Genomic DNA, 23,798 nt, shown 5'->3' on the forward strand with positions numbered 1-23,798 from the left:
CAAAATTAAAGTGGAAAACCACACTACAGGCTGATGTAATGTCCTTAAAACAAGTCAAAATGAGGCTCAGTAGTGTGTGTGGCCTCCACGTGCCTGTATAACCTCCCTAGAACACCTGGGCATGCTCCTGATGAGGTGGCAGATGGTCTCCTGAGGGATCTCCTCCATGACCTGGACCAAAGTATCCGCCAACTCCTGGACAGTCTGTGGTGCAACATGGCGTTGGTGGACGGAGCGAGACATGATGTCCCAGATGTACACAATTTGATTCAGGTCTGGGGAACGGGCGGGCCAGTCCATAGCATCAATGCCTTCCTCTTGCAGGAACTGCTGACACACTCCAGCCACATGAGGTCTAGCATCGTCTTGCATAAGGAGGAACCCAGGGCCAACCGCACCAGCATATGGTCTCACAAGGGGTCTGAGGATCTCATCTCGGTACCTAATGGCAATCAGGCTACCTCTGGCGAGCACATTGAGGGCTGTGCGGCCCCGCAAAGAAATGCCACCCCACACCATGACTGACCCACCGCCAAACCTGTCATGCTGGAGGATATTGCAGGCAGCAGAACGTTCTCCACGGCGTCTCCAGACTGTCACATGTGCTCAGTGTGAACCTGCTTTCACCTGTGAAGAGCACAGGGCGCCAGTGGCGAATTTGCCAATCTTGGTGTTCTCTGGCAAATGCCAAACGTCCTGCACGGTGTTGAGCTGTAAGCACAACCCCCACCTGTGGACGTCGGGCCGTCATACCACCCTCATGGAGTGTGTTTCAGACCATTTGAGCAGACACATGCACATTGGTTGCCTGCCGGAGGTCATTTTGCAGGGCTCTGGCAGTGCTTCTCCTTGCACAAAGGCGGAGGTAGCGGTCCTGCTGCTGGGTTGTTGCCCTCCTCCACGTCTCCTGATGTACTGGCCTGTCTCCTGGTAGCGCCTCCATGATCTGGACACTACGCTGACAGACACAGCAAACCTTCTTTCCACATCTCGCATTGATGTCCCATCCTGGATGAGCTGCACTACCTGAGCCACTTGTGTGGGTTGTAGACTCCATCTCATGCTACCACTAGAGTGAAAGCACCGCCAGCATTCAAAAGTGACCAAAACATCAGCCAGGAAGCATAAGAACTGAGAAGTGGTCTGTGGTCCCCACCTGCAGAACCACTTCTTTATTGGGGGTGGCTTGCTAGATACCTATAATTTCCACCTGTTGTCTATTCCATTTGCACAACAGCATGTGAAATTTATTGTCAATCAGTGTTGCTTCCTAAGTGGACAGTTTGATTTCACAGAAGTGTGATTGACTTGGAGTTACATTGTGTTGTTTAAGTGTTCCCTTTATTTTTTTGAGCAGTGTATATGTAATACATTTTCAAAATTTCCTAAATACCTGTTTTAGTTCTCTCATTATGGGGTATTGTGTAAATTGCTGAGGAAAATGTTTGATTTCATCGATTTTAGAATAAGTCTAACGTAACAGAATGTTGAAAAAGTAAAGGGATCTGAATACTTTCTAAAGGCACTGTATACAGTTGAAGTCGGAAGTTTACATAGACAAAAATCATTTAAAACGCAGTTTCACAATTCCTGACATTTAATCCTAGTAAAAATGCCCAGTCTTAAGTCAGTTAGGATCATCACTTTATTTAAGAATGTGAAATGTCAGAATAATAGTAGAGAGAATTATTTATTTCAACTTTTATTTCTTTCATCACATTACCAGTGGGTCAGAAGTTTACATACACTCAATTAGTATTTGGTAGCATTGCCTTTAAATTGGTTAACTTGGGTCAAACATTTTGGGTAGCCTTCCACAATAAATTGGGTGAATTTTGGCCCATTCCCCCTGACAGAGCTGGAGTAACTTCGTCAGGTTTGAAGGCCTTCTTGCTCGCACACGCTTTTTAATTTCTGCCCACAAACTTTCTACAGGATGAGGTCAGGGACTTGTGATGGACACTCCAAAACCCTGACTGTGGTCCTTAAGCTATTTTTCAAAACTTTGGATGTATGCTTGGAGTCATTGTCCATTTGGAAGACGCATTTGCCACCAAGCTTTAACTTCCTGACTGATGTCTCGAGATGTTGCTTAGTGGTGTAGCCTAGTGGTTCGAGTGTTGGACTAGTAACCGGAAGGTTGCAAGTTCAAACCCCCGAGCTGACAAGGTACAAATCTGTCGTTTGCCCCTGAACAGGCAGTAAACCCACTGTTCCTAGGCCGTCATTGAAAATAAGAATTTGTTCTTAACTGACTTGCCTAGTTAAATAAGGGTAAAAAATTAAAATATATATATATATATATATATATAGTCAGGTCTTTCTGTACTCAGATTATTGCATGGTGTGCTTTTTCCGTAAAGCTTTTTTGAAATCTGACACAGCGGTTGCATTAAGGAGGAGTATATCTTTAATTCCATGTATAACACTTGTATTTTCATCAACATTTATGATGAGTATTTCTGTGAATTGAATTGATGTGGCTCTCTGCAAAAAACACGCCAATGTAAACTGAGATTTTTGGATATAAATATGAACTTTTTCAAACAAAACATACATGTATTGTGTAACATGAAGTCCTATGAGTGTCATCTGATGAAGATCAAAGGTTAGTGATTCATTTTCTCTCCATTTCTGCTTTTTGTGACTCCTCTCTTTGGCTGGAAAAATTGTGTTTTTTCTGTGACTAGGTGCTGACCTAACATAATCGCATGGTATGCTTTCATCTTAAAGCCTTTTTGAAATCAGACACTGGTGGGATTAACAACAAGTTTATCTTTAAAATGGTGTATAATACTTGTATGTTTGAGGAATTTTAATTTCGAGATTTCTGTTGGTTTGAATTCTGAATTCTGACCTACTGGAATTGTAATACAGTGAATTCTAAGTAAAATAATCTGTCTAAACAATTGTTGGAAAGGTTACGTGTCATGCACGAAGTAGATGTCCTAACCGACTTGCCACAACTATAATTTGTTAACAAAAAAAAATGTGGAGTGGTTGAAAAACTAGTTTTAATGACCAAAGTGTATGTAAACATCCGACTTCAACTGTGTACACGTCGCAAGACACCACTCTTGGTATGAAGTGACAATGTGATGCTGTTGGGTCTTTACCAGTCTCGTCCAGGCGCATGATGTCATCTCGCAGGTTGGTACCACCTGTGGTGGCCATGACTTTCACTCCGCCCAGGTGCTTGCTGATCTGGATACTGATCTGGCTCACCTGCAGGGCCAGCTCACGAGTGGGCACCATCACAATAGCTTGGGAGAGAGGATGAAGTGGATATGGGTAAGTATAAGAGGTATAGATAGCGAAAGTGCAAGACAGAGGTTTGGCAGAGAGGGAGGGAAAAGTAGGAAGAGGGGCGCAGTAGGGCTGGGCGGTATACTGTATTTTACGATATACCGGTATTGATGCAGGGGTTTTTACTTTACCTTCTATAAATGGTATTTGCATGATTGGTTTGTTAAAATGACATGCTGTGCACAATGTCCATTTTTATAGTTTACTTCGTTACTTGAGTCACCCCTCTCTGTGCTCTCTCCCTCCATTCCTCCTTCCAAACAGACCTAGCCCTGCCCCATCACCCAAGGAGCGCACCGTTGATCCTTAACCACTAGACACTTGCTTTCAGTCTGCATGGTCAACATGCAACTATTTTGATGACAACAATGCCGTTTTCACTTTACTTCTTAATGTAGATCCACTAGCGGTCTATAATTACACCATTAGTTTGTTTCTTACATCTGCAAACAGCTAGTTTGTCTTTTCTTAGCAAGTTGGGCCAAATATTGTTAGCTGCTAATGTGAATCACTAGCTAATTAAATGAACGGAGTCAGAGCAAATTTAATTAGCTATACAGCCTGATAATGCCAGTGATGGTTTAGACCAAAATCAGCATGTTGTTTGTGCAACAGTATCTTCTAAATCAGTGGTTCCCAAACTTTATAGTCCAGTATCCCTTCAAACATTCAACCTCCAGCTGCGTACCCCCTCCAGCGCACTCTCAAATGTAGATTTTTGACATCATTGAAAGCCTGCCCCACACACACTATTTTTAATAAATGTGAGTTTGTCACAACCCAGCTTATGAGAAGTGACAAAGAGCTCTTATAGGACCAGGACACAAATAATCAATCATTTTGCTCTTTAACCATCTTAGATATAAAACCTTATTTGTTTATATAAAAAAATGTGAATAACGCACCACAGGGTAATGAAGGGTGTGCCTGAAAGGATGCACATAATTCTGCAATGTTGGGTTGTATTTGGGGAGAGAGAGTCATTTTCCACACAGTCTGCACCTGTATTTAGTTTTCATGCTAGTGAGGGCCGAGAATCCACTCTCACATAAGGTACGTGGTTGCAAATGGCATAAAATGTCTTAATAGCACGATTTGCCAAGGCAGAATACTCTGAGCGCAGCCCTATCTGGAAATCTGGCAGTGGCTTCTGATTAAATTACATTTTCACAGAACCGCTTGTTGCAATTTCAATGAGGCTTGCTTGTTCAGATATGGGCAAGTGGACTGGAGGCAGGACATGAAAGGGATAACGAATCCAGTTGTTTGTGTCGTCCGTTTCTGGAAAGTACCTGAGTAACTGCACACCCAGCTCATTCAGGTGCTTCGCTATATCACATTTGACATAGTCCATAAGCTTGAGTTAATTTTCACACAAAATATCATACAGAGATGAGACCTGCGTGCTGTCCTTGTTAATGCAGACAAAAAAAAAAAAGAGCTGCAACTTCTTAAATCAGCGCCTCAATTTGGTCCCGCACATTGAATATATAGTCCCTGGAGGGTCCCTGTAATCCTAGATTCAGATCACTCAGATAGGCCAGTCGTGTGAGAAACTCGTCATCGTGCAAGAGGTCAGACAAGTGAAAGTTATGGTCAGTCAAGAACTTTAAGCTCTCAAAGAAAATGTGTCAATACTTTGCTCCATTATAACCAGCACTCTTCTCTGGGCTCCCGAGTGGCGCAGCCATCCAAAGCACTGAATCTCAGTGTTAGAGGCGTCACTACAGACACCCTGGTTCGATTCCAGGCTGTATCACAACCGGCCTTGATTGGGAGCCCCATAGGATGGCGCACAATTGGCCCAGTGTCGTCCGGGTTTGGCCGGGGTGGCTGTCATTGTAAATAAGAATGTTAACTGACTTACCTAGTTAAATAAAATGTTGTAAAAGCGTTACATGGTCGCTGCCCATATCATTGCATAGTGCAGAAAATACACTAGAGTTCAGGGGCCTTGCTTTTACAAAGTTACCCATTTTTCACTGTATTGTCTAAAACATCTTTCAAGCTGTCAGGCATTCCTTTGGCAGCAAGAGCCTCTCAGTGGATGCTGCAGTGTACCCAAGTGGCATCGGGAGCAACTGCTTGCACGCTCGTTACCACTCCACTGTGTCTCCCTGTCATGGCTTTCGCGCCATCAGTACAGATACCAACATAAGCAGGAGCTACGTTTGGCTCCTCCATTAGTGGTATTCCCGCAAGAGAGTAATGGTTAATGTGATTGGATGTTAAAATTATTTGACTAAGCTACCTGTATTTGACATTATGGTGTTATTTCGTTGAACACTAGATGGTTCAATTTTATTTTTGGAAGTGAAACGAGGATACTCTGAGAAAAAAAATACTCACCCAAATGTATAGCCCCGTTGGAAGATATAAATTTACTGTTTGAAAATGTGAGGAGAATTTTTAACATTTTTTAAAATATGAAATGTGAATCACATTTTAATTTACGTACCCCCGACAGCATTGCGCGTACCCCAGTTTAGGAATAAATCAGAGAGGAATACATGAAGCAAGAATATGTTAGCTACATGAAGTAGCTAAGAGAAAACATTCACATTCAGTGTAGCCAAAGATTATAGCATCCCCTAGGAAACAGACATTTTGGTTCCTACCCTGTCACAATAACTGCTCCCTGGCATTTTCATTTGTTGTCAAGTCAAACACTGTATTCAAAGTGCCCACTATTATATTCTAACAACGGAATTAGAAAAATCTTCTATTTCCATGATTCCAAAGGTTCACCCAAGTGTTTTGCTCAAAGGTGAAATTGCAAATTCAAATAAAATGTTATTTGTCACATGTGCCGAATACAACAGGTGCAGACGTTAAGAAAAAAACTTTAAAAAGTAATAGAAGCACAAATAACTAAAGAGCAGCAGTAAATAACAATAGCGGGGCTATATACAGGGGATACCGATACAGAGTCTGTCCACATGTAGGGGGAGCCGGTGTCAAAGTAATATGTACATGTAGGTAAGTTATTAAAGTGACTATGCATTCGTAGAGTTATTAGTGACTATGCATGCGTTAAAGTGAATAGATAATAACAGAGCAGCAGCAGTTTAGAAGGGGGGCAACGCAAATAGTCTGGGTAGCCATTTGATAGATGTTCAGGAATCTTACAGCTTGTGGGTAGAAGTTGTTTAGAAACCTCTTGGACCTAGACTAGGCGCTCTGGTATCGCTTGCCATGCGGTTGCAGAGAGAACAGTTTATGACTAGGGTGGCTGGAGTCTGACCATTTTTAGGGCCTTCTTCTGACACCGCCTGGTATAGAAGTCCTGGATGGCAGGAAGCTTGGCCCCGGTGATGTACTGGGCCGTACGCACTACCCTCTGTAGTGCCTTGCGGTTGGAGGCCAAGCAGTTGCCGTACTATGGTTGCATCACTGCCATCAGGATGCTCTCGATTGGGCAGCTGTACAACCTTTTGATGATCTGAGGACCCATGCCAAATCTTTTCAGTCTCCTGAGGGGGAATAGGTTTTGTCGTGCCCTCTTCACCATTATCTTGGTGTGCTTGGACCACGGTAGTCTGTTGGTGATATGGACGCATAGGAACTTGAAGCTCTTAACCTGACTTCCTCCCTATAGGCCATCTCATTGGGAGTGAACACGGAGTACAGGAAGGGACTGAGCACGCACCAGAGGGGCCCCCGTGTTGAGGATCAGTGTGGCGGATGTGTTGTTAGTCCAGGATCCAGTTGCAGAGGGAGGTATTTAGTCCCAGGGTACTTAGTTAGTGATGAGCTTTGAGGGCACTATGGTGTTGAATGCTGTGCTGTAGACAATGAATAGCATTCTAACATAGGTGTTCCTTTTGTCCAGGTGTGAAAGGGAAGTGTTGAGTGCAATATAGATTGCATCATCTGTGGATCTGTTGGGGCAGTATGCAAATTGGAGTGGGTCTAGGGTTTCTGGGATAATGGTGTTTATGTGAGGCATGACCAGCCTTTCAACACATTTCATGGCTACAGATGTGAGTGATATGGGTAGGTAGTCATTTAGGCATGTTACCTTAGTGTTCTTGGGCACAGAGACTATGGTGGTCTGCTTGAAACATGTTGTTATTACAGACTCAGGGAGAGGTTGAAAATGTCAGTGAAGGCACTTGCCAGTTGTTCAGCGCATGCTCGGAGTACACATCCTGGTAAGCCGTCTGGCCCTACGGCCTTGTGAACATTGACCTGTTTGAAGGTCTTACTCACATCGTCTGCAGAGAGCGTGATCACACCATCCTACAGCTGATGCTCTCATGCATGTTTCAGTGTTACTTGCCTTAAAGCGAACATAAAAGTAATTTAGCTTGTCTGGTAGGCTCGTGTCACTGGGCAGTTCTCGATGACGTCCCCCCCAAAGTGACTGTACGTACACATCCCAACCAGAAGCCATGAATACAGGCAACATTCACACTGAGCTCAAGGATAGAGCTGCCGCATTATCCTCATGATTCCTGTAATGAAAGTGTTTGCCCTGACACTCTCCCACTTCGCTCCAGGGGAAAATAAATGAATAAATAAATGCACCCTGGATTGCATAAATGTCAAAATCCACATTTTGGGAAAAATATTTATCCTCTGTAATACTTGTTGTTACAACTGGAGAGGTTCTCAGATTTCTGTATGTAGATGTTTTATTTCTCAACTGAAGTTTGATCTCTATAGCAAAATATTTGATAAGGTTTGAGATACGGAGAGCACATTGGCCATTACGAGTGCATGGTCCTCATTGGGTAGTAGACTACGACAGCTAAGTTTATTTAGGGCATTACATATACAGTCAGATTAATATGGCTATTACCAGTGGGTATTACATTTAAGTTAGCAATCTAGCTAATGTGTTTTGAGTTTCCACTTAAGTGGTGAATTACATGCTGACCAGACAGCTCGCATGCGATCAGGAAACACAGGTTAAAATATCAAAATTAACTCTGAACCAACAACATAAATTTTGGGACAGGTCAAAAAGCAAACATTTATGGCAATTTAGCTAGCTAGCTTGCGTTTGCTAGATGATTTGTCCTGGAATATAAACATTGGGTTGTTAATTTACCTGAAATGCACAAGGTAAATTTAGTTAGTTTCTAGTAATCTCTCCTCCTTCAGTGCTCTTCTTTGGACTTTCTATGGCGGTTGGCAAGCAACTTTAAAAGGTGCATACCACCAACTGGACTTGAGTGTGGACCTCAGTTCATCTTTCAATCACTACGTATATATATATATATATATATATATACTCCTAAAAACCAATGAGGAGATGGGAGAGGCAGGACTTGCAGCGCATCTAGTGTCACAAATAATATCAAGTTTGAGTTTAGTGCCTAGCTACACAGACGCTCACTAGTAGTGCAATGATTAAATAATGTGTAAATGTAATTTTGCAACGCATATGAGCGGTGTGGTCAGCATGTTAGCCCCAAACAGCCTATATTAGTGCACATAAACATGTAGGCAAATTAATATCTATTGAACAAAAAACTGGAGTACTATTTTAACAGTAAAACCTAATTGTCAACTAAAAATTCATGACTATCACTGGATTAGGTTGTACATCAATATCTTGAATCATGCATTCCTGCTTAAACAGGAACACATGATGAAAACATATAACTACTGAGATGGTATTTAACACTTCAATAAATCACTGCGAAAGACAACCCAAAAATTATATTGCGGGATGAAAGATTGGTGCGACCAAGTCATGGCCCGCTGCCACCAAATGAAAAAGTTAATGGCATCAGTAGGGCTGCTGCGGTGACGTATTACTTCCACACTGGCAGTCATGACGGCAGTAAAATTCCATGTGACCGCTGAGTCACGGTTATCTCTTCTTACGCACACTGGACATGCATTGGTAAAACAACTTGCTAACGATCATCACGTCACTACTGGCCTGGTAGTCAGGGCTCTATTGTCCCTCTAACCCAGGTGTGTGGTATGAAATAACTATAGTAGCCTACCCGGATGGCTTGAAAAACAAACCGGAGGGAAAGCGGCCTCCAAACGCTTTTCGAGTGCATATGGAACAGCCATTTGAAACAGTAAGAAAATTTCAGCGAGAGAACTCAAAGGCTTAATCCATTAAAGCCAAGGTAATGGAATTTGTTACCCTTGACAATCAACCATTCTCTGTCGTGGGTGATGTTGGCTTTCGCCAACTGGTCAAGCACTGGTACACAATACCAAGTGCTCTATTTTTCAGATGTTGTCCTACCGGAGTTACACAGTAATCGTGTCACTGCTATTAACTTCACGACTGACATTTGGACCAGTGATATTAGCCCCATGAGCATTCCGAGTCTGACAGCACAGTGGGTTGTCAAGGATTTTGTACTGAGGAAAGTCGTAATTCATGCTCATGAATGTGCTGGTTGTCATAGCGTTGCTGCCATTTCAATGGCATTTGAGAACATGTTTGAAACATGAACACACTATCTAGCTCCATTCGAACAACTGACTAGAGAAATAAGCTCATCAACTGCGCCTGCAGCAGATGTGATACCCTCGGTCATGGCAGATGATGCACATACCATGACTTTTCCTGGACTTTCATTGCTGACCAAAAATTAGCTATAACTGGGCAAATGACTCACTAACTAGCAATGAATATCAACAAATGTGCACACGCAGCTTGCTTTGAACTCAAATCGCATCTCACGACTGCATGATATAAAGACCGCTGGGGCCTGTCAATGTAGGTCTACAATAAAAATGACAAATAAATCGCCTGACAACAAAAATATAGATTTAAGTTGTCCGTATGGACAAATAAATAAAATCTCACGCAAAAACCACTATCAAAGCTGCCAAATAACTACTGAATGGGAAAAATCCTTTCCATTTCATTCAGCTATGTTCAATTATATTCTTACTATAAAATCATAATATAAAACAATGGCACAGGCCTTAAGCACACTGTATATTGTCTGCTTAATGAACAAGCATATTGCAGGAATGGGCAACTTCGATTGGGGGTCACAAAAAGAAAATGGAACTGAGGGGCCGCAGTTGCTCGTGGGTCTGCGTGCCCACATCCGTATATAAAATACATTTCCAGCAATTAGAATAAATGTTGCCGTTTTAAAGCAAGTTCGCTGCAATTCTACACATTTTGCCATGTGGTAGAGAAAAAAATGTTGCAATTTTATAACTAAATTCATGCTATTCTGTGAAATTGGTCCACAGGTCTACAAAAGTTGCCCATCCCTGGCCTATGGCATGGCGCATAGCCAGATAACATACAGTAGGCCAACTCATTCTGTTCTTCTGAAATACATTTTCTTTATATCATGTTTCTTTAGACCCGCCTAAAATAATGGATGTATTGTGATGGTGTATATCAAATTGATGTATTACTTTTTAAAAACATAAGGCGTGCATCAGCAGCTTTTGTATGCGGAGGCCAGGAGATGCTAAATGTGTTTGTTAATTAACAGTCCATTACTGTGAGACCGGTTGTCTTTATGATCGCCACAGCCCTAAGTACCAGGGGAAAATGTTAGCCTGGAGCCGTGAGTAGTAGAGATAAGTAGAGTAAAAAAAAAGGAGGGAAAGAGTAATGTGAAGCGCCTCATCTCACCCTGTATATAATCCTTCTTCAGGTCTATTCTCTCCAGCATGGGGATGAGGTAGGCCCCACTCTTCCCTGTTCCATTCTTGGCTCGGGCCAGGATGTCTCGTCCTGACAAGGCTATGGGAATGCTCTCCTCCTGAAAGGTGACAAACTCTGGTTTAACATATTGTAGCAAAAAATATGTAACAAAAAAACAATGTAACATTATCACTATGACAAACCACCAAAAGTCAAGACTTCAGTTATGCAGAACTTTAAAGACTTTAAAGTCCAGAATCTTAAACTCAACAAATTCTTAACATATCATATGAAATGGATGATGTAGTACACAAAAACGGGGCCCTGTTATGGCTCGTGAGCACCACTCATAACTATTGGCTGAAATGATACAAAAGTTCAAGCGCATCACATTAAAGTAGCTGTATAGGCATCAGAAACAGGAGCCAATTTACAGCAAGGGAATCCCCCAGTTTCAAAGGTGATCGGTGGGCAGAGAAGCTCCCAGTGAGTGTCGTACCTGGATAGGGGAGGGCTTCTCCCAGCCCATCTCAAAAATGCCCATCAGGAGCTCCCGTTTCAGACAGTAGTCCTCAAACTCATTTCCCTTAGTGGATGTTACATCCTGGGACACAGCAAAGAAGAGGTTAGACATCAGAAGTACCAGATTTGATTAAAATTACACTGGGAACATCCTGTGAGTTTGTGAAACAAAGCATGCTGCATTGTACCATGACTTACAGAGGTTCTGACTCTAGTGTCTTTGGGAGGGAGCTGTAGGCTCTTTTTCCAGTCATCTCCAAATCTGATGAAGGGCACCAATGAGAAGAGTGCAATTAACCAGTTAAATGCAACCGAAAATGTCATCTATGTAATCCCAAAAAATGTGGGCCCTCATGAGAGGGCTAAACAATAACTAGCAATGCTGCATGCTCAAAAGGTTACAATCCCACCTTTCAGGTAAAAAAAAGTTGTCACTTGAGGACACAAGCTAAAGTACAAATATGATAAAAATGAAATATTTTATGTATTTCCTATTCAAAACTGTATTAATAAGGCTTGAAATTACATGTTTATAAATATAGTATTATCAAATTATAAAACCAGCATCTATAAGATTTAACCTTCCTTATACAGTCGGGTCCATAAATATTTGGACATTGACCAAGCTACTATTATTTAGCTGTCTACCACGGCATATTGGAGTTTAAATTAAATAATGAATATGAGTTGAAAGTGCAGACTTTCAGATTTAATTTGAGGGTACTTACATCCAAAATCGGGTGAACAGTGTAGGAATTACAGCACTTTTATATGTGGTTGTCCCCTTTTTAAGGGACCAAAAGTAATTGGACAATTGGCTGCTCAGCTGTTCCATGGCCAGGTGTGTGTTATTCCCTCATTAGTTCATTTACAAGTAAGCAGATAAAAAAAAAGTCTCGAGTTGATTTCAAGTATGGCATCTGCAATCTGTTGCCGTTTACCCTCAATATGAAGTCCAAAGAGTCATCACTGCCAGTGACGCAAGCCATCATTAGGCTGAAATCAAAACAAACCCATCAGAGAGACAGCAAAAACATTAAGCGTGGCCAAGTCAACTATTTGGTACATTCTTAAAAAGAAAGAAGGCACTGGTGAGCCCAGGAACACCAAAAGATCTGGAAGATCACAGAAAACAGTGGTGGATGACAGAATAATGATTTCCCTGGTGAAGAAAAAAACCCTTCACAACAGTTGGCCAGATCAAGAACACCCTCCAGGAGGCAGGCGTAACTGTGTCAGTTAACAATCAAGAGAAGACTTCACCAGAGTAAATACAGAAGGTTTACCAAATGATGTAAACCATTGGTAAGCCTCAAAAAAAGGAATAGCAGATTAGAGTTGGCCAAAAAAACTAAAAAAATACAAATAAATACATGTACATTTCTGGAACATCATCCTATGGACAAAGATCAATTTGTACCAGGATAATGGGAAGACAAGAGTATAGAGAAGGGAAGGTACTGCCCATGATCTGAAGCATACCACCTCATCTGTGATGCATGGTGGAGGTAGTGTTATGGCGTGGGCATGTATGACTGCCAATGGAATTGGTTCCCTTGTATTCATTGATGTGACTGCTGACAAAGCAGCAGGATGAATTCTGAAGTGTTTAGGGCTATATTATCTGCTCAGATTCAGCCAAATGCTTCATAACTCATTGGACGGCGCTTCACAGTACAGATGGACAATGACCCGAGGCATTCTGCGAAAGCAACCCAATACTTTAAGGCAAAGAAGTATTATGTTCTGTAATGGCCAAGTCAATCAACTGAATCCAATTTAGCATACATTTCACTTGAAGGCAAAACACCCCAAGAACAAGCAGGAACTGAAGACAGCTGCAGTAAAGGCCTGGCAGAGCATCACCAGGGAAGAAACCCAGAATCTAGTAATGTCTATGGGTTCCAGACTTCAGGCAATCATTGAATACAAAGGATTTGCAACCAAGTATTAAAACTCACAATTTAATTTATGATTGTTCGTTTGTCCAATTACTTTTGAGCCCCTAAAATTGGGGGGCTATGTATATATAAAAAAATAAGTAATTTCTACACGGTTCATACAATAATTGACAAAACCCTTCAATTAAAAACGAAGTCTACACTTAAAGCACATGTTGATTATTTCCTTTCAAAACCATTGTGGCGGCGTACAGAGCCAAAATGATGCAGTGTCACTGTCCAAATACTTATGGACCTGACTAACTAAAATACATATGTGTATGTTTAGTGGAGAATATATAGATGTGCATATTTTCTAAAGGTCCCTCTTGATCAGAACGTCTGCCCCCATCGCTGTGAAGACCTCAGAGCTCTAAAATCTGAAATTTAGATGAATGGCTACAAATCGATCTCTGAATGTGCTACCGTGATGAAACCACTCACTCCTGCTGCACTACGACATAATGACTGCAGGCATGTGTGATGTAGGGTTCAACCAGAAGTTAATGGACAGTCAGAAGAGCAAATTAAATGGTAGAAGAGACATCCCAGCTTCAAGTGGTTTCAGATGTCACATCCTGCATCACACAGGCTCAGAAAACTAGTGTCCGTGGGAACCAAGGCTATTGCTCAACGCAAGCCATTTTGATCCATGGTATCCACAGAGCGATTTATAAGTGAAAATGTTGGTCGGAACCAGTACCAGAACCATGCAGGTCTTCTAAGAGGGTATTAAGAAAACACCTGAACACACTCACTGCTGTTGTGAAAAAAAAAACTAAAACTCTACTGGGTAATCACTTGGTATGAAAGTAAAATATACTATACGAGCAGCACACAATTGGGGTGAAACAGGTGTGTAAGAGAAATGTGTACCTAATGCCAGTTCCCTCCAGGGAAGCACCTGCTTTCTGGGGTGCACCTACAGCCTTGCTTAACAGAGAGCCCAGGACGAGGGGTCTTGATTGAGGAGAGGCCGGTTTAGGCACCCCCCTGAGCTGCCCGTTCTGCTTGTTCAGTCCCATGCCGATAGGGCCAAGGTTCTCCGTTCTTGCGGATGCCATGTCTTTCCTTTGTTTTTACTCTCAAAGATTTACGTCTTACCCTCCCTTAGCTTTTTCTTCCTTTTCTTAAAAAGCCTCTTCAAAAGTAGATGTCTAAAAAAAGCATTCAACAATATCCTCCATTATTTTTAGTCCAAAGCTTTTACAACATAAGTATATTTGTAGTTCTTTCATATACACACACATGCAGTTTAGTCCCCTACAGAGTTTACTGACGTATGAAAAGTCTTAACACAAGAGCTCTTCCAAATGAAGAGCTATATGCATTCAAATGCATAAATATTTTATACCTGCACACAAAATTTAAAAAATGGTATGTAAACAAGTATCAAGGAGTTTAAGTCCTGCAATAGAACTGCTAAGACAATTTGAACCGAGGGAGTAGTATCAGTAATATAATCTTTGTTCAAAAGTTAAATCTCTTTCTTTGATTAAACATTTCCTTGCTTTGCGTCGAGTCCCTTTGAATTGCGCAACATCGATGTCCTTGTAAATGGTTTTTCAAACCTTTGTACAAATATTTATCCAAAATCATATGGTCCTTATTGTTCAATATTTGTTTTCCACTCTGTGTGTATATACATGTCCATCCACATGTGAAAGTAGTTTCCTGATGTTGAAAATCAAATAAAGGGTAATTGTAGTCCAAATCGCAAAACAGCTTTACGATCCCCTCTGTCTGTCCTGTTTGTTTCAGCTGGGTCTCCCTCTCTTGTTGACACCACAGGTCTTCTGTCAAAGTGTGTAGCTTTGTGTGCGAGTCAGGCGGTATTCAGCTCAAGCCTGTGTCACCTGACAGGAAGAAGGAACAATTGATTTAGTAGTCAGGATGAACACTATATAGGCCAAGCCCTAGACTTTGTTAAAATTTTAACGTTAAAACTTAATACAATGTAGAATAGATGCCCAAACATTTTGTTCAAGTCCCCAACTACATAATATAAAAGACGTATTTGGCTGGCAGGCACAAGGTGGATGTCATAAGGTGAATGCACCAATTTGTAAGTCGCTCTGGATAAGAGCGTCTGCTAAATGACTTAAATGTAAATGTAAATGTCTAGTGTTGGCTCGGTGGATCAGTCTGTAGTGTATTCTAGTCAACTCGTGTAGGGCATGACCACAGATGACAAAAGAGTTGCCTACACTACAAGCGCATACAGTTAGGGACCAGATCATAGACGTGCGAAACTTCAGGCTATAATGTCAACAGAATGTGGGACCGGTATAACGTGCAAAGTTTTAAATGACTTTGAAGATATTAGAAGCATCTGAATTAAATGAAAGTCCAAATGTATGGACAATTTAATTTAAAAAAGTAACTGGCATAACGTTAGCTACGAAAATGAATAGTTAGATGCGACCTACCTAGCTAGCCAAATAACGTTAGTAGCTATGCTAGCACTGACATTCGATGCAAGTTAGCTAATTTTATAGCTAGAAAACTGATCGAACAACAGGGGTGCCGTTCTAGGCCAATAAAGATAGGAAGTCAGCTAATGTTCCAGTTAGTAACAGTTAGCTTCGTGCGCGATTTGATTTAGTGCGACAAAGGCCATTCATAGTGCCAACTTTAGAGGAAGATATTTAGTTAGCCAGTTAACTTTGCCATCTAGCTAGCGTTAGCTAGCTACTGACGTTACGTTAGCCACGCCAGCTTTGACGAAAACATGCAAGTTGGCTAACGTAGCTACATAACAGTACTGTAAATACTAATTTATTTAACTAGCATTACATCACAGATGAAAGTGGTTATATATGATTTATTTATGCCAGGTTAACGTTATAGTTAATTGCCATTAGCCAGCTAGCTCGCTATCTAGCCAGTTTCGTCAACTTGGATGGCTACCGGGCAGTCGTCTTCAATGTCTGACAGGATTAGCTAGCTTGCCTAGCGAAAGTCGACTCATTTGAAATATTTATAGCTAATGCAAATTGAACACGAAAGACCGAAACGCTCACCTTTCTATCCCTCTGATGTTATATATCACATTTTTTTGCGGCAGATCGACACTTTACCGTTAGATTACATTCACTCCAAATAAACCGTCTCTATTGTGTTTTTTTCTTGCTAATTCAACATGGTCGCATTCTTCTTCGTCCTCTCCGATTGAAATCACATGCCGTTTCAAAACGATGCTGCCATCTACTATTGCAATACGATACCTACACAACATCATCTCCACACAGATATTATATATGGAATATTCGGGATATATTGTATAAAAATACTTCTTTGTTTCTAGAATATTGGTTCCGAAATAATATCCTATTGGTGAGCCAACTGGTAAATGCAGAGTGTCTTTTACTCAGTTATAAGGAATTCTTATCACTTTACAAGGTCCCTGTAACACCTAAAGATTTTGCAATTGTTTTAGATGCCATTCCCTCAGGTGTTGCTTTTTTAAAATTCAGGAACGTGAATACGCCTACCTTCCGTTGACCCTGTTGACTCATCAGTAGGAAAGATTTGTTTCTCTTTTGGTCCATTCAACAGAGCAATACGAACCTTGTTTCAGGAGGATGTTGTATCTATCTATACCTTATGTCATGCCTTATTGGAATGGATTTATTGATCATATCTGTTGGAAAAAAGTTTGGATGTTGCCACACACATACCTAGTTGATAACAAAATTAAAGAAGTTTCCTTATCATTATTCATAAATATTATCCTGCCAACCACTTCATTAAGGTCCTTGTGTAATGTGATATTGTAACCCCTAGTCCCGCCCCTAGCCCCGATTGTCCATTGTATATTATTCACATATAATTGTTCCCACATGTACTTCCTGTATGGATTTGTTGTTAATAATAACATAAAAAATTAAAAATTAAAAAATACTAAAAATAAAAACCTGCACAACATCATAAAAGGATTTCCAGGTAAAAGGTTCACAGCATTCTGCTTCCGCCGAACTACTACTCTTTTGAGCAGTTGGTCATATGTTAGTATTGCTAGAATTATCGTGTATAATCACTGAAAAAAATATATAAACACACCATGTAAAGTTTTTGTCCCATGTTTCATAAACTGAAATAAAAGATCCCAGAAATATTCCATAAGCACAAAAAGCTTATTTCGCTCAAATTTAGTGCACAAATGTGTTTACATGCATGCTACTGAGCATTTCTCCTTTGCCAAGATAATCCATACACCTGACAGTTGTGGCATATCAAGAAGCTGACTAAACAGCATGATCATTACACAGGTGCACCTTGTGCTACCAACAATAAAAGGCCACTTTAAAAATCCACTTATTTAAGTGTATCTAAGTGTTAAGGAACTAAATTGAGCCATTACATCACTTCCTTTTTTTACTAGGGTATAAAAATGAGGTAACACGCATGCAATATCCCTTTGTCATCCAACACCATGAAGAAAATAAAAGAACTGTCAGTTCAAAAGGGACAGATTCATAAATCTGGTAATGGCTACAAGAAGATCCACAAACGATTGAATATACCACTGAGCACTGTCGGGGCAATTATTAAAAAATTCAAAAAGATATGGAACAGTTGAAAACCTCACAGGTAGAAGACGCAAATGCATTTTGCCCCCCAGGATAGGGAGGGGGATCGTGAGAGAAGCAACAAAATCCCCAAGAATCACTGTGAAAGAATTGCAGGCCTTGGTGGCATCTTGGGGTCACCAGATTTAAAAGGCACCATCATACGCCACCTCCACAACCACAGGCTCTTTGGAAGGTAGGTAGCAACACATCTGCCACGCTGATCCTCAACACTGGAGCTCCACAGGGGTGCATGCTTCAAGTTCCTTGGTGTCCACATCAACAACAAACTAGAATGGTCCAAACACACCAAGACAGTCGTGAAGAGGGCACGAAAAAGACTTAAAAGATTTGTCATGGGTCCCTAGATCCTCAAAGTTCTACAGCTGCAACATCGAGAGCATGGCTGGTTGCATCACTGCTGGTACGGCAATTGCTCAGCCTCAAACCGCAAGGCACTACAGAGGGTAGTACATACGGCCCAGTACATTACTGGGACTAAGCTGGCTGCCATCCAGGACCTCGACACCAGGCGGTGTCAGAGGAAGGCCCTAAAGATTGTCAAAGACCCCAGCCACCGCAGTCATAGACTGATCTCTCTACTTCCGCATGACAAGCGGTACCGGAGTGCCAAGTCTAGGACAAAAAGGCTTCTCAACAGTTTTTACCCCAAAGCCATAAGAATCCTGAACGGGTAATCAAATGGCTTCCCGGACTATTTGCATTATGTGCCCCCCCAACCCCCTTTTTTATGCTGCTGCTACTCTCTGTTTATCATATATGCATAGTCACTTTAACTATACATTCATGTACATACTACCTCAATTGGGCCGACCAACCAGTGCTCCCGCACATTGGCTAACCAGGCTATCTACATTGTGTCCCACCACCCTCTCTTTTACGCTACTGCTTCTCTCTGTTCATCATATATGTATAGTCACTTTAACCATATCTACATGTACATACTACATCAATCAGCCTGACTAACCGGTGTCTGTATGTAGCCTCGCTACTGTATATAGCCTGTCTTTTTACTGTTGTTTTATTTCATTACTTGCATATTGCTCCCTAACACCTTTTTTGCACTATTGGTTACAGCCGGTAAGTAAGCATTTCACTGTAATACCTGTTGTATTCGGCACACGTGACAAATAAACTGTTTTGATTTGAGATAAGAATCTGTTTCAACCTTGTCAAAATACAACATTAAGTCCACTTAATGAGGTCATTCGCCACCATCTTGTGGCCGTAGATGAGATCAGCAAGTGGTTGTACTACTTGAGCATATTCGGCCAACCATGCCATGCAGTACCCTGCTCTCCCAGTAAGGGTGTACATATGCTGCTTAGTAACATGCAATGGTATAGCCAAAATAAATTGAATTCTTTCAGCATTCAACTGTCTCCCATTAGAAGTGACATCATGTCCAAGGTCCCTATTTTGAGACTTTGTGGCCATTCTCAGCTAAGAACATTAACAGAGCTCTGGTGTCGACTTCGCATGCTTTTAAAGTTTCAGAACACAGTAAGAGGTCTTCTACATACTGAATTAACTTACTTCCTTTGGGGGGTATGGAACCCTCTAAACATTCCAGCCATTACTGTGAGCCCGTCCTCCCTAATTAAGGTGACACCAGCCACCTATGCTGGGCAGGACACTAGCTGTCACTCAAATGTGAGGGGCTGAAGCTCATTGGTTAGAACTCAAATTACTAGGGAGCTCGTCCACGTTGGGGGAAATGTAGGGAAAATGGCTAGGCACAGCTTCAAGAAAACAGTCACCTTCAAACAAGGGATTTTGTGGCTAATCAAGGTAAAACAGTAATTATGATCAGATTATGCATATATGAACTACACATTGACACATCCAGCACAAAGCTGGAGGTTTTAAAAATACTTTTAGTCACCAAAGTAACAGAGCATGTCTTTAAATGAATTATTATTACAATCCAGATAAAAATACATAACTTCAAGAAATGGTTAGCTGTGTCAATGTTGACAGTAGCTAGGTTTCCTTCCACCCAGATAAAGAAAATATACAGTGGTGCACCAGTGGTCCACCAGTGGTGCATTTCCAACAAACAGACTTGTTTCGGATAAAAATCAGTGCATGGTGACATAAGCAAAAAAAGTACATTTTGTGTGCGCTAAGTTTTCATGTACCAAATAAAAATCTAAAGTTCAATGTGTTTCCATCGCATTTAACTCTACCGATAGTTGTCACTTGTCACAAACACTGTTGCGTTAAATAGCAAATGTGCTGTCATGACTTTGGCCTCTTTGGGTATAGCAAGCCCATCCCCCTCTCCCTGCCTCCCCCTTTCCTCCTTCAACTAGGTTGCTGTGGTCAGAGAGACGTCGTAAATTCCTGAGAATCTCCTCATGGACACACAGTATATAGAGAGTAGATTTTCATGGAGAACAAAGGAAATCCTTCCACCTTCCTTCCAGAACTTGAGGTACGAACAAATGTCACGTTCCGGAGAAAGTATAAAAGATCGGTGAAGAATCCAGCTACGAACTAGTCCGTTTGTCACAACTTGCGGAAGCTCATGGGAGACGGTGTGGCCACATTACCATAACGCTGTTTATATAATAGCCTCAGATATGAGGTTTACATCTAATTGTTGTATAAGATGAATGAGTGAGTATGATACTGTTTGTATAATATGATTTTGGACTGTTTAATGAAGATTTTTTTTAATTTGAACTAAATCAGAGGACGCCCCTGAGCCCAGTTAGGGTCAGACATCCTGGGACAGCACTCTTCGGCCCTTCCGAATAAAACCCCCACTCTGGTTTTCGATCAGCAGACCGACATTACCTCAATTACGAGATGGCTAAAGGTTGCAGACCATGTTTTTCCCCATCAGAAGGACAAAGGTTGTAGACCATTGCTGAATATTTTAACCATACCACGTGGTTAAACTCTTAGACTATCGATACCGACAGAATAAGAACAAGTCTTTGATATTAATTACTAGTCTGCAGCTAGGAATTCGGTATCATTGAACGCGAAGAACAACAACCGACGAAACATTCGTCCTATAACGAATGTCACTCTGAACAATCCCCTCTAACCACAACCGAGAGAGAGAGAGAGACGGACAATTCTACAAAATAAATGAACTTTTCACCAGCGTTCAAGACGACACACTGAGCGTAAATATATATATTGATTGCAATTGTTCCCGAATTAGTGAGTGTTCATGTGCAAAGGATTAGCATTTCAATTGTTATAATTATCACTTTGTAGTGACTTCTTAGTCGACCCCCACTTCCCCTTTTGTCTAACAAGCCGCCATGCCGGTTTAGCCCACTAGGGAACATTCTATCATTTCATGTAACCACATGGTTACACTTGGTTGTTTGTTTGTTTATGCATTTCTGTGAATGACTTAGTAATAAATAAATGATTTAAGACAATTGATGTATGGATGACTCATAGTGAAGACTGGGTTCGTGCAGATAACCAACAATTTACAACGTTTGGAATGAGATTAACGTGAGGTAAAGTAAATAATTAATTCATTCGAAGACTAATTGATCAGATAAAATATCTGAAAAGTTATTTTAAAGGAAATGATAACTTTATAAATCGGTATATTTTTCCTTGGTGCCCCGACTTCCTAGTAATTACGGTTACATGATTAATCAGTCTAATCGCGTAATAATTAATTACAGAGAATCTTTGATAAAAACTATGAATTCTTCAGTTAATGATAAAGACACGACAGTGCCTACTCTAGTCTTGGCACGTGTGCACTAGCCAAAAGCTGGCAGATACTGTGCAGGTAGACTAGTCTACATGATGAGATTATTATTATGGATAAGAGCAAAAATATATGTATTTCTTAAACGGCAGTCAAGCACTGATCATCATGTCACCAGAATAAGACCCTCGATATTTAATGGAAAGATCACTGTGCATTTTCACCACTCTGTGAAGTTCCTATTTTATTTAATCTGTAGCCTAATAAACTGTATGGTTTCCCGAGTCGCAGTGGGAGCACCACATACCATATCATCGCGTGATTCAAGTTTACTTGATGGTTATTATATTTTTAAAAAATTGCGCATATGTTTTCACTGCCATTTTTCACATGGTTTTATTTGTCTGTAAAATTAACTATGTTGAACGAACCAAGTATCTGTCTGCATTTGATAAAACCTCCAGAAATGGGTCTAATAACATCTTGGTAAAAAAGGTAGAAAATATATTTTAACATTGTATCAGCCTATCTGTATTATCAGATGTGCTATCGGCAATAAGAATTATCACCTGTAGACCAACTGATGAAGTGTAGTGGCTAACTGCATTTACCCCATTGGACACTACTATGAACGTGGTAGTAATGTAAAACTGGGATCCCCTCTTTCTTTTAACAAAGGCCAAAACGGCTTTCAAAGGTTTTCCTGCGATTGCATTAAACATTGTTGTGCATTGACTGCTTGTCAGAATACATCTGTCCCTCCTATGGCTCTAGCAATTTCAATGAGCCTCGAGAATGAACACACAAGCTGACTAGGTAACTTCTACTAGGTAACTTCTACTAGGTCAACTTTTCTACTATGGGGTTGTTTGGTTTTGTTTCATTAATAACAATACAAAAATAGCACTGAAAAGTTACATCCAGAGTGATAAAATATAGGCTTTGAATACATTTTCCCAGCAGCTACAGTAGGCTACACACAGATTTGAGCACTGTGTGGTGCGCATTATAGACTACTTCATTCCCTTAATCTGAACATCGGAGTGTCATCAATACTCATGCATGTCAGTTCAGTGCACACAGAGTAACAGAGAAAATAAAATATTTTAGAATACATTTGAGAATATATTTCATAGAACAGACATGCCTGTCTGTATTAGGCATCCCCAAGCCAAAAAAGATGACTGGTGTTCCAAAGTTTGTCAGTCATGAAAGGTAATAGATAATAATTGTTGTGTTCTGTAAGTAGTAAGTACATTTGACATCTAGCCTTAAATACATATTTGTTCAAAACAGTAACCCAAACAAAAACATGTCCATGTTCAACCAAGTCATTTCCACACTCATCCGCTGCTGGTCAACATCACCTTGTCAATACAATACTGTAGTTCTATATTGTAAATACATAAACAAGCTTCACCACACACACACACACACAAAGTACCTACAGTGACTTCAGAAGTATTAGACCCATTGACCTTTTACACATTTTATTACATTACAGCCTTATTCTAGAATGGATTAAATAAAACAAGTTCCTCAGCAATCTACACACAATACCCCATGACAAAGCGAAAACAGGTTTTTAGAAATTCAAATTCATACATAACAGAAATACCTTATTTACATAAGTATTCAGACCCTTTGCTACTAGACTTGAAATTGAGCTCAGGTGCATCCTGTTTCCATTGATCATTCTTGAGATTGTTAAGTACTAAATAATGACTGGTAAAAGATGTAGGAACTACCTTATTTCTGGTGCAGGCTCCTGTTTCACTGATTCGGACTCTGAAGTTTGCAGCGCCAATTGTTAGGTTCTAAATAAAGAATACAAACTCACGGACGATTAGTAAAGCTCAAACCAAGTTTATTAACCCCCTGGGTCACACAGCTGCAAAAGACCAATACATATTCACACAAGCACAAGTATTTAACCCTTCCTTCTATGTTGGTGTCTCCTCCTTACATCTATGAACAACCAACACACCTGTTGCTTTATTCCCCCCTTTCCTCCCCAATTTTGTGGTATCCAATTGGTAGTTTGTTACGAGAATTATGTTCTCAAGGTTCATAACCCAATTCAATTATACTACTCAGTCTGCAACCCAGAATTTGTAAGGTACGGGTTGAAATGAAAGAGACAGAGGCCCAGC

General features: G+C 40.8%; 1 protein-coding gene across 2 annotated transcripts in view; it reads right to left on the reverse strand.

Annotated features, from left to right (window-relative positions):
• Nucleotides 1-17,098, reverse strand: part of LOC118398336 (probable ATP-dependent RNA helicase ddx6) — a 55,623-nt gene extending 38,525 nt beyond the window's left edge. Inside the window, exons 1-6 of one of the 2 annotated variants that reach the window (XM_052470639.1) lie at nucleotides 16,857-17,098; nucleotides 14,239-15,218; nucleotides 11,621-11,684; nucleotides 11,400-11,504; nucleotides 10,889-11,018; nucleotides 3,117-3,263 (exon numbers count right to left, since the gene is read on the reverse strand). In XM_052470639.1, the coding sequence (XP_052326599.1) occupies nucleotides 3,117-3,263; nucleotides 10,889-11,018; nucleotides 11,400-11,504; nucleotides 11,621-11,684; nucleotides 14,239-14,426 (634 nt within the window). In that variant the 5' untranslated portion in view covers nucleotides 14,427-15,218; nucleotides 16,857-17,098. Of the gene's footprint in view, nucleotides 1-3,116; nucleotides 3,264-10,888; nucleotides 11,019-11,399; nucleotides 11,505-11,620; nucleotides 11,685-14,238; nucleotides 15,219-16,385; nucleotides 16,615-16,856 lie in introns of those variants that run through there. The other variant, XM_035793572.2, reaches the window with a different exon arrangement.
• Between the last annotated feature and the right edge of the window lie 6,700 nt (nucleotides 17,099-23,798).

This window comes from Oncorhynchus keta, chromosome 19 (assembly GCF_023373465.1).
Source record: "Oncorhynchus keta strain PuntledgeMale-10-30-2019 chromosome 19, Oket_V2, whole genome shotgun sequence".
Lineage (NCBI taxonomy): Eukaryota > Metazoa > Chordata > Actinopteri > Salmoniformes > Salmonidae > Oncorhynchus > Oncorhynchus keta.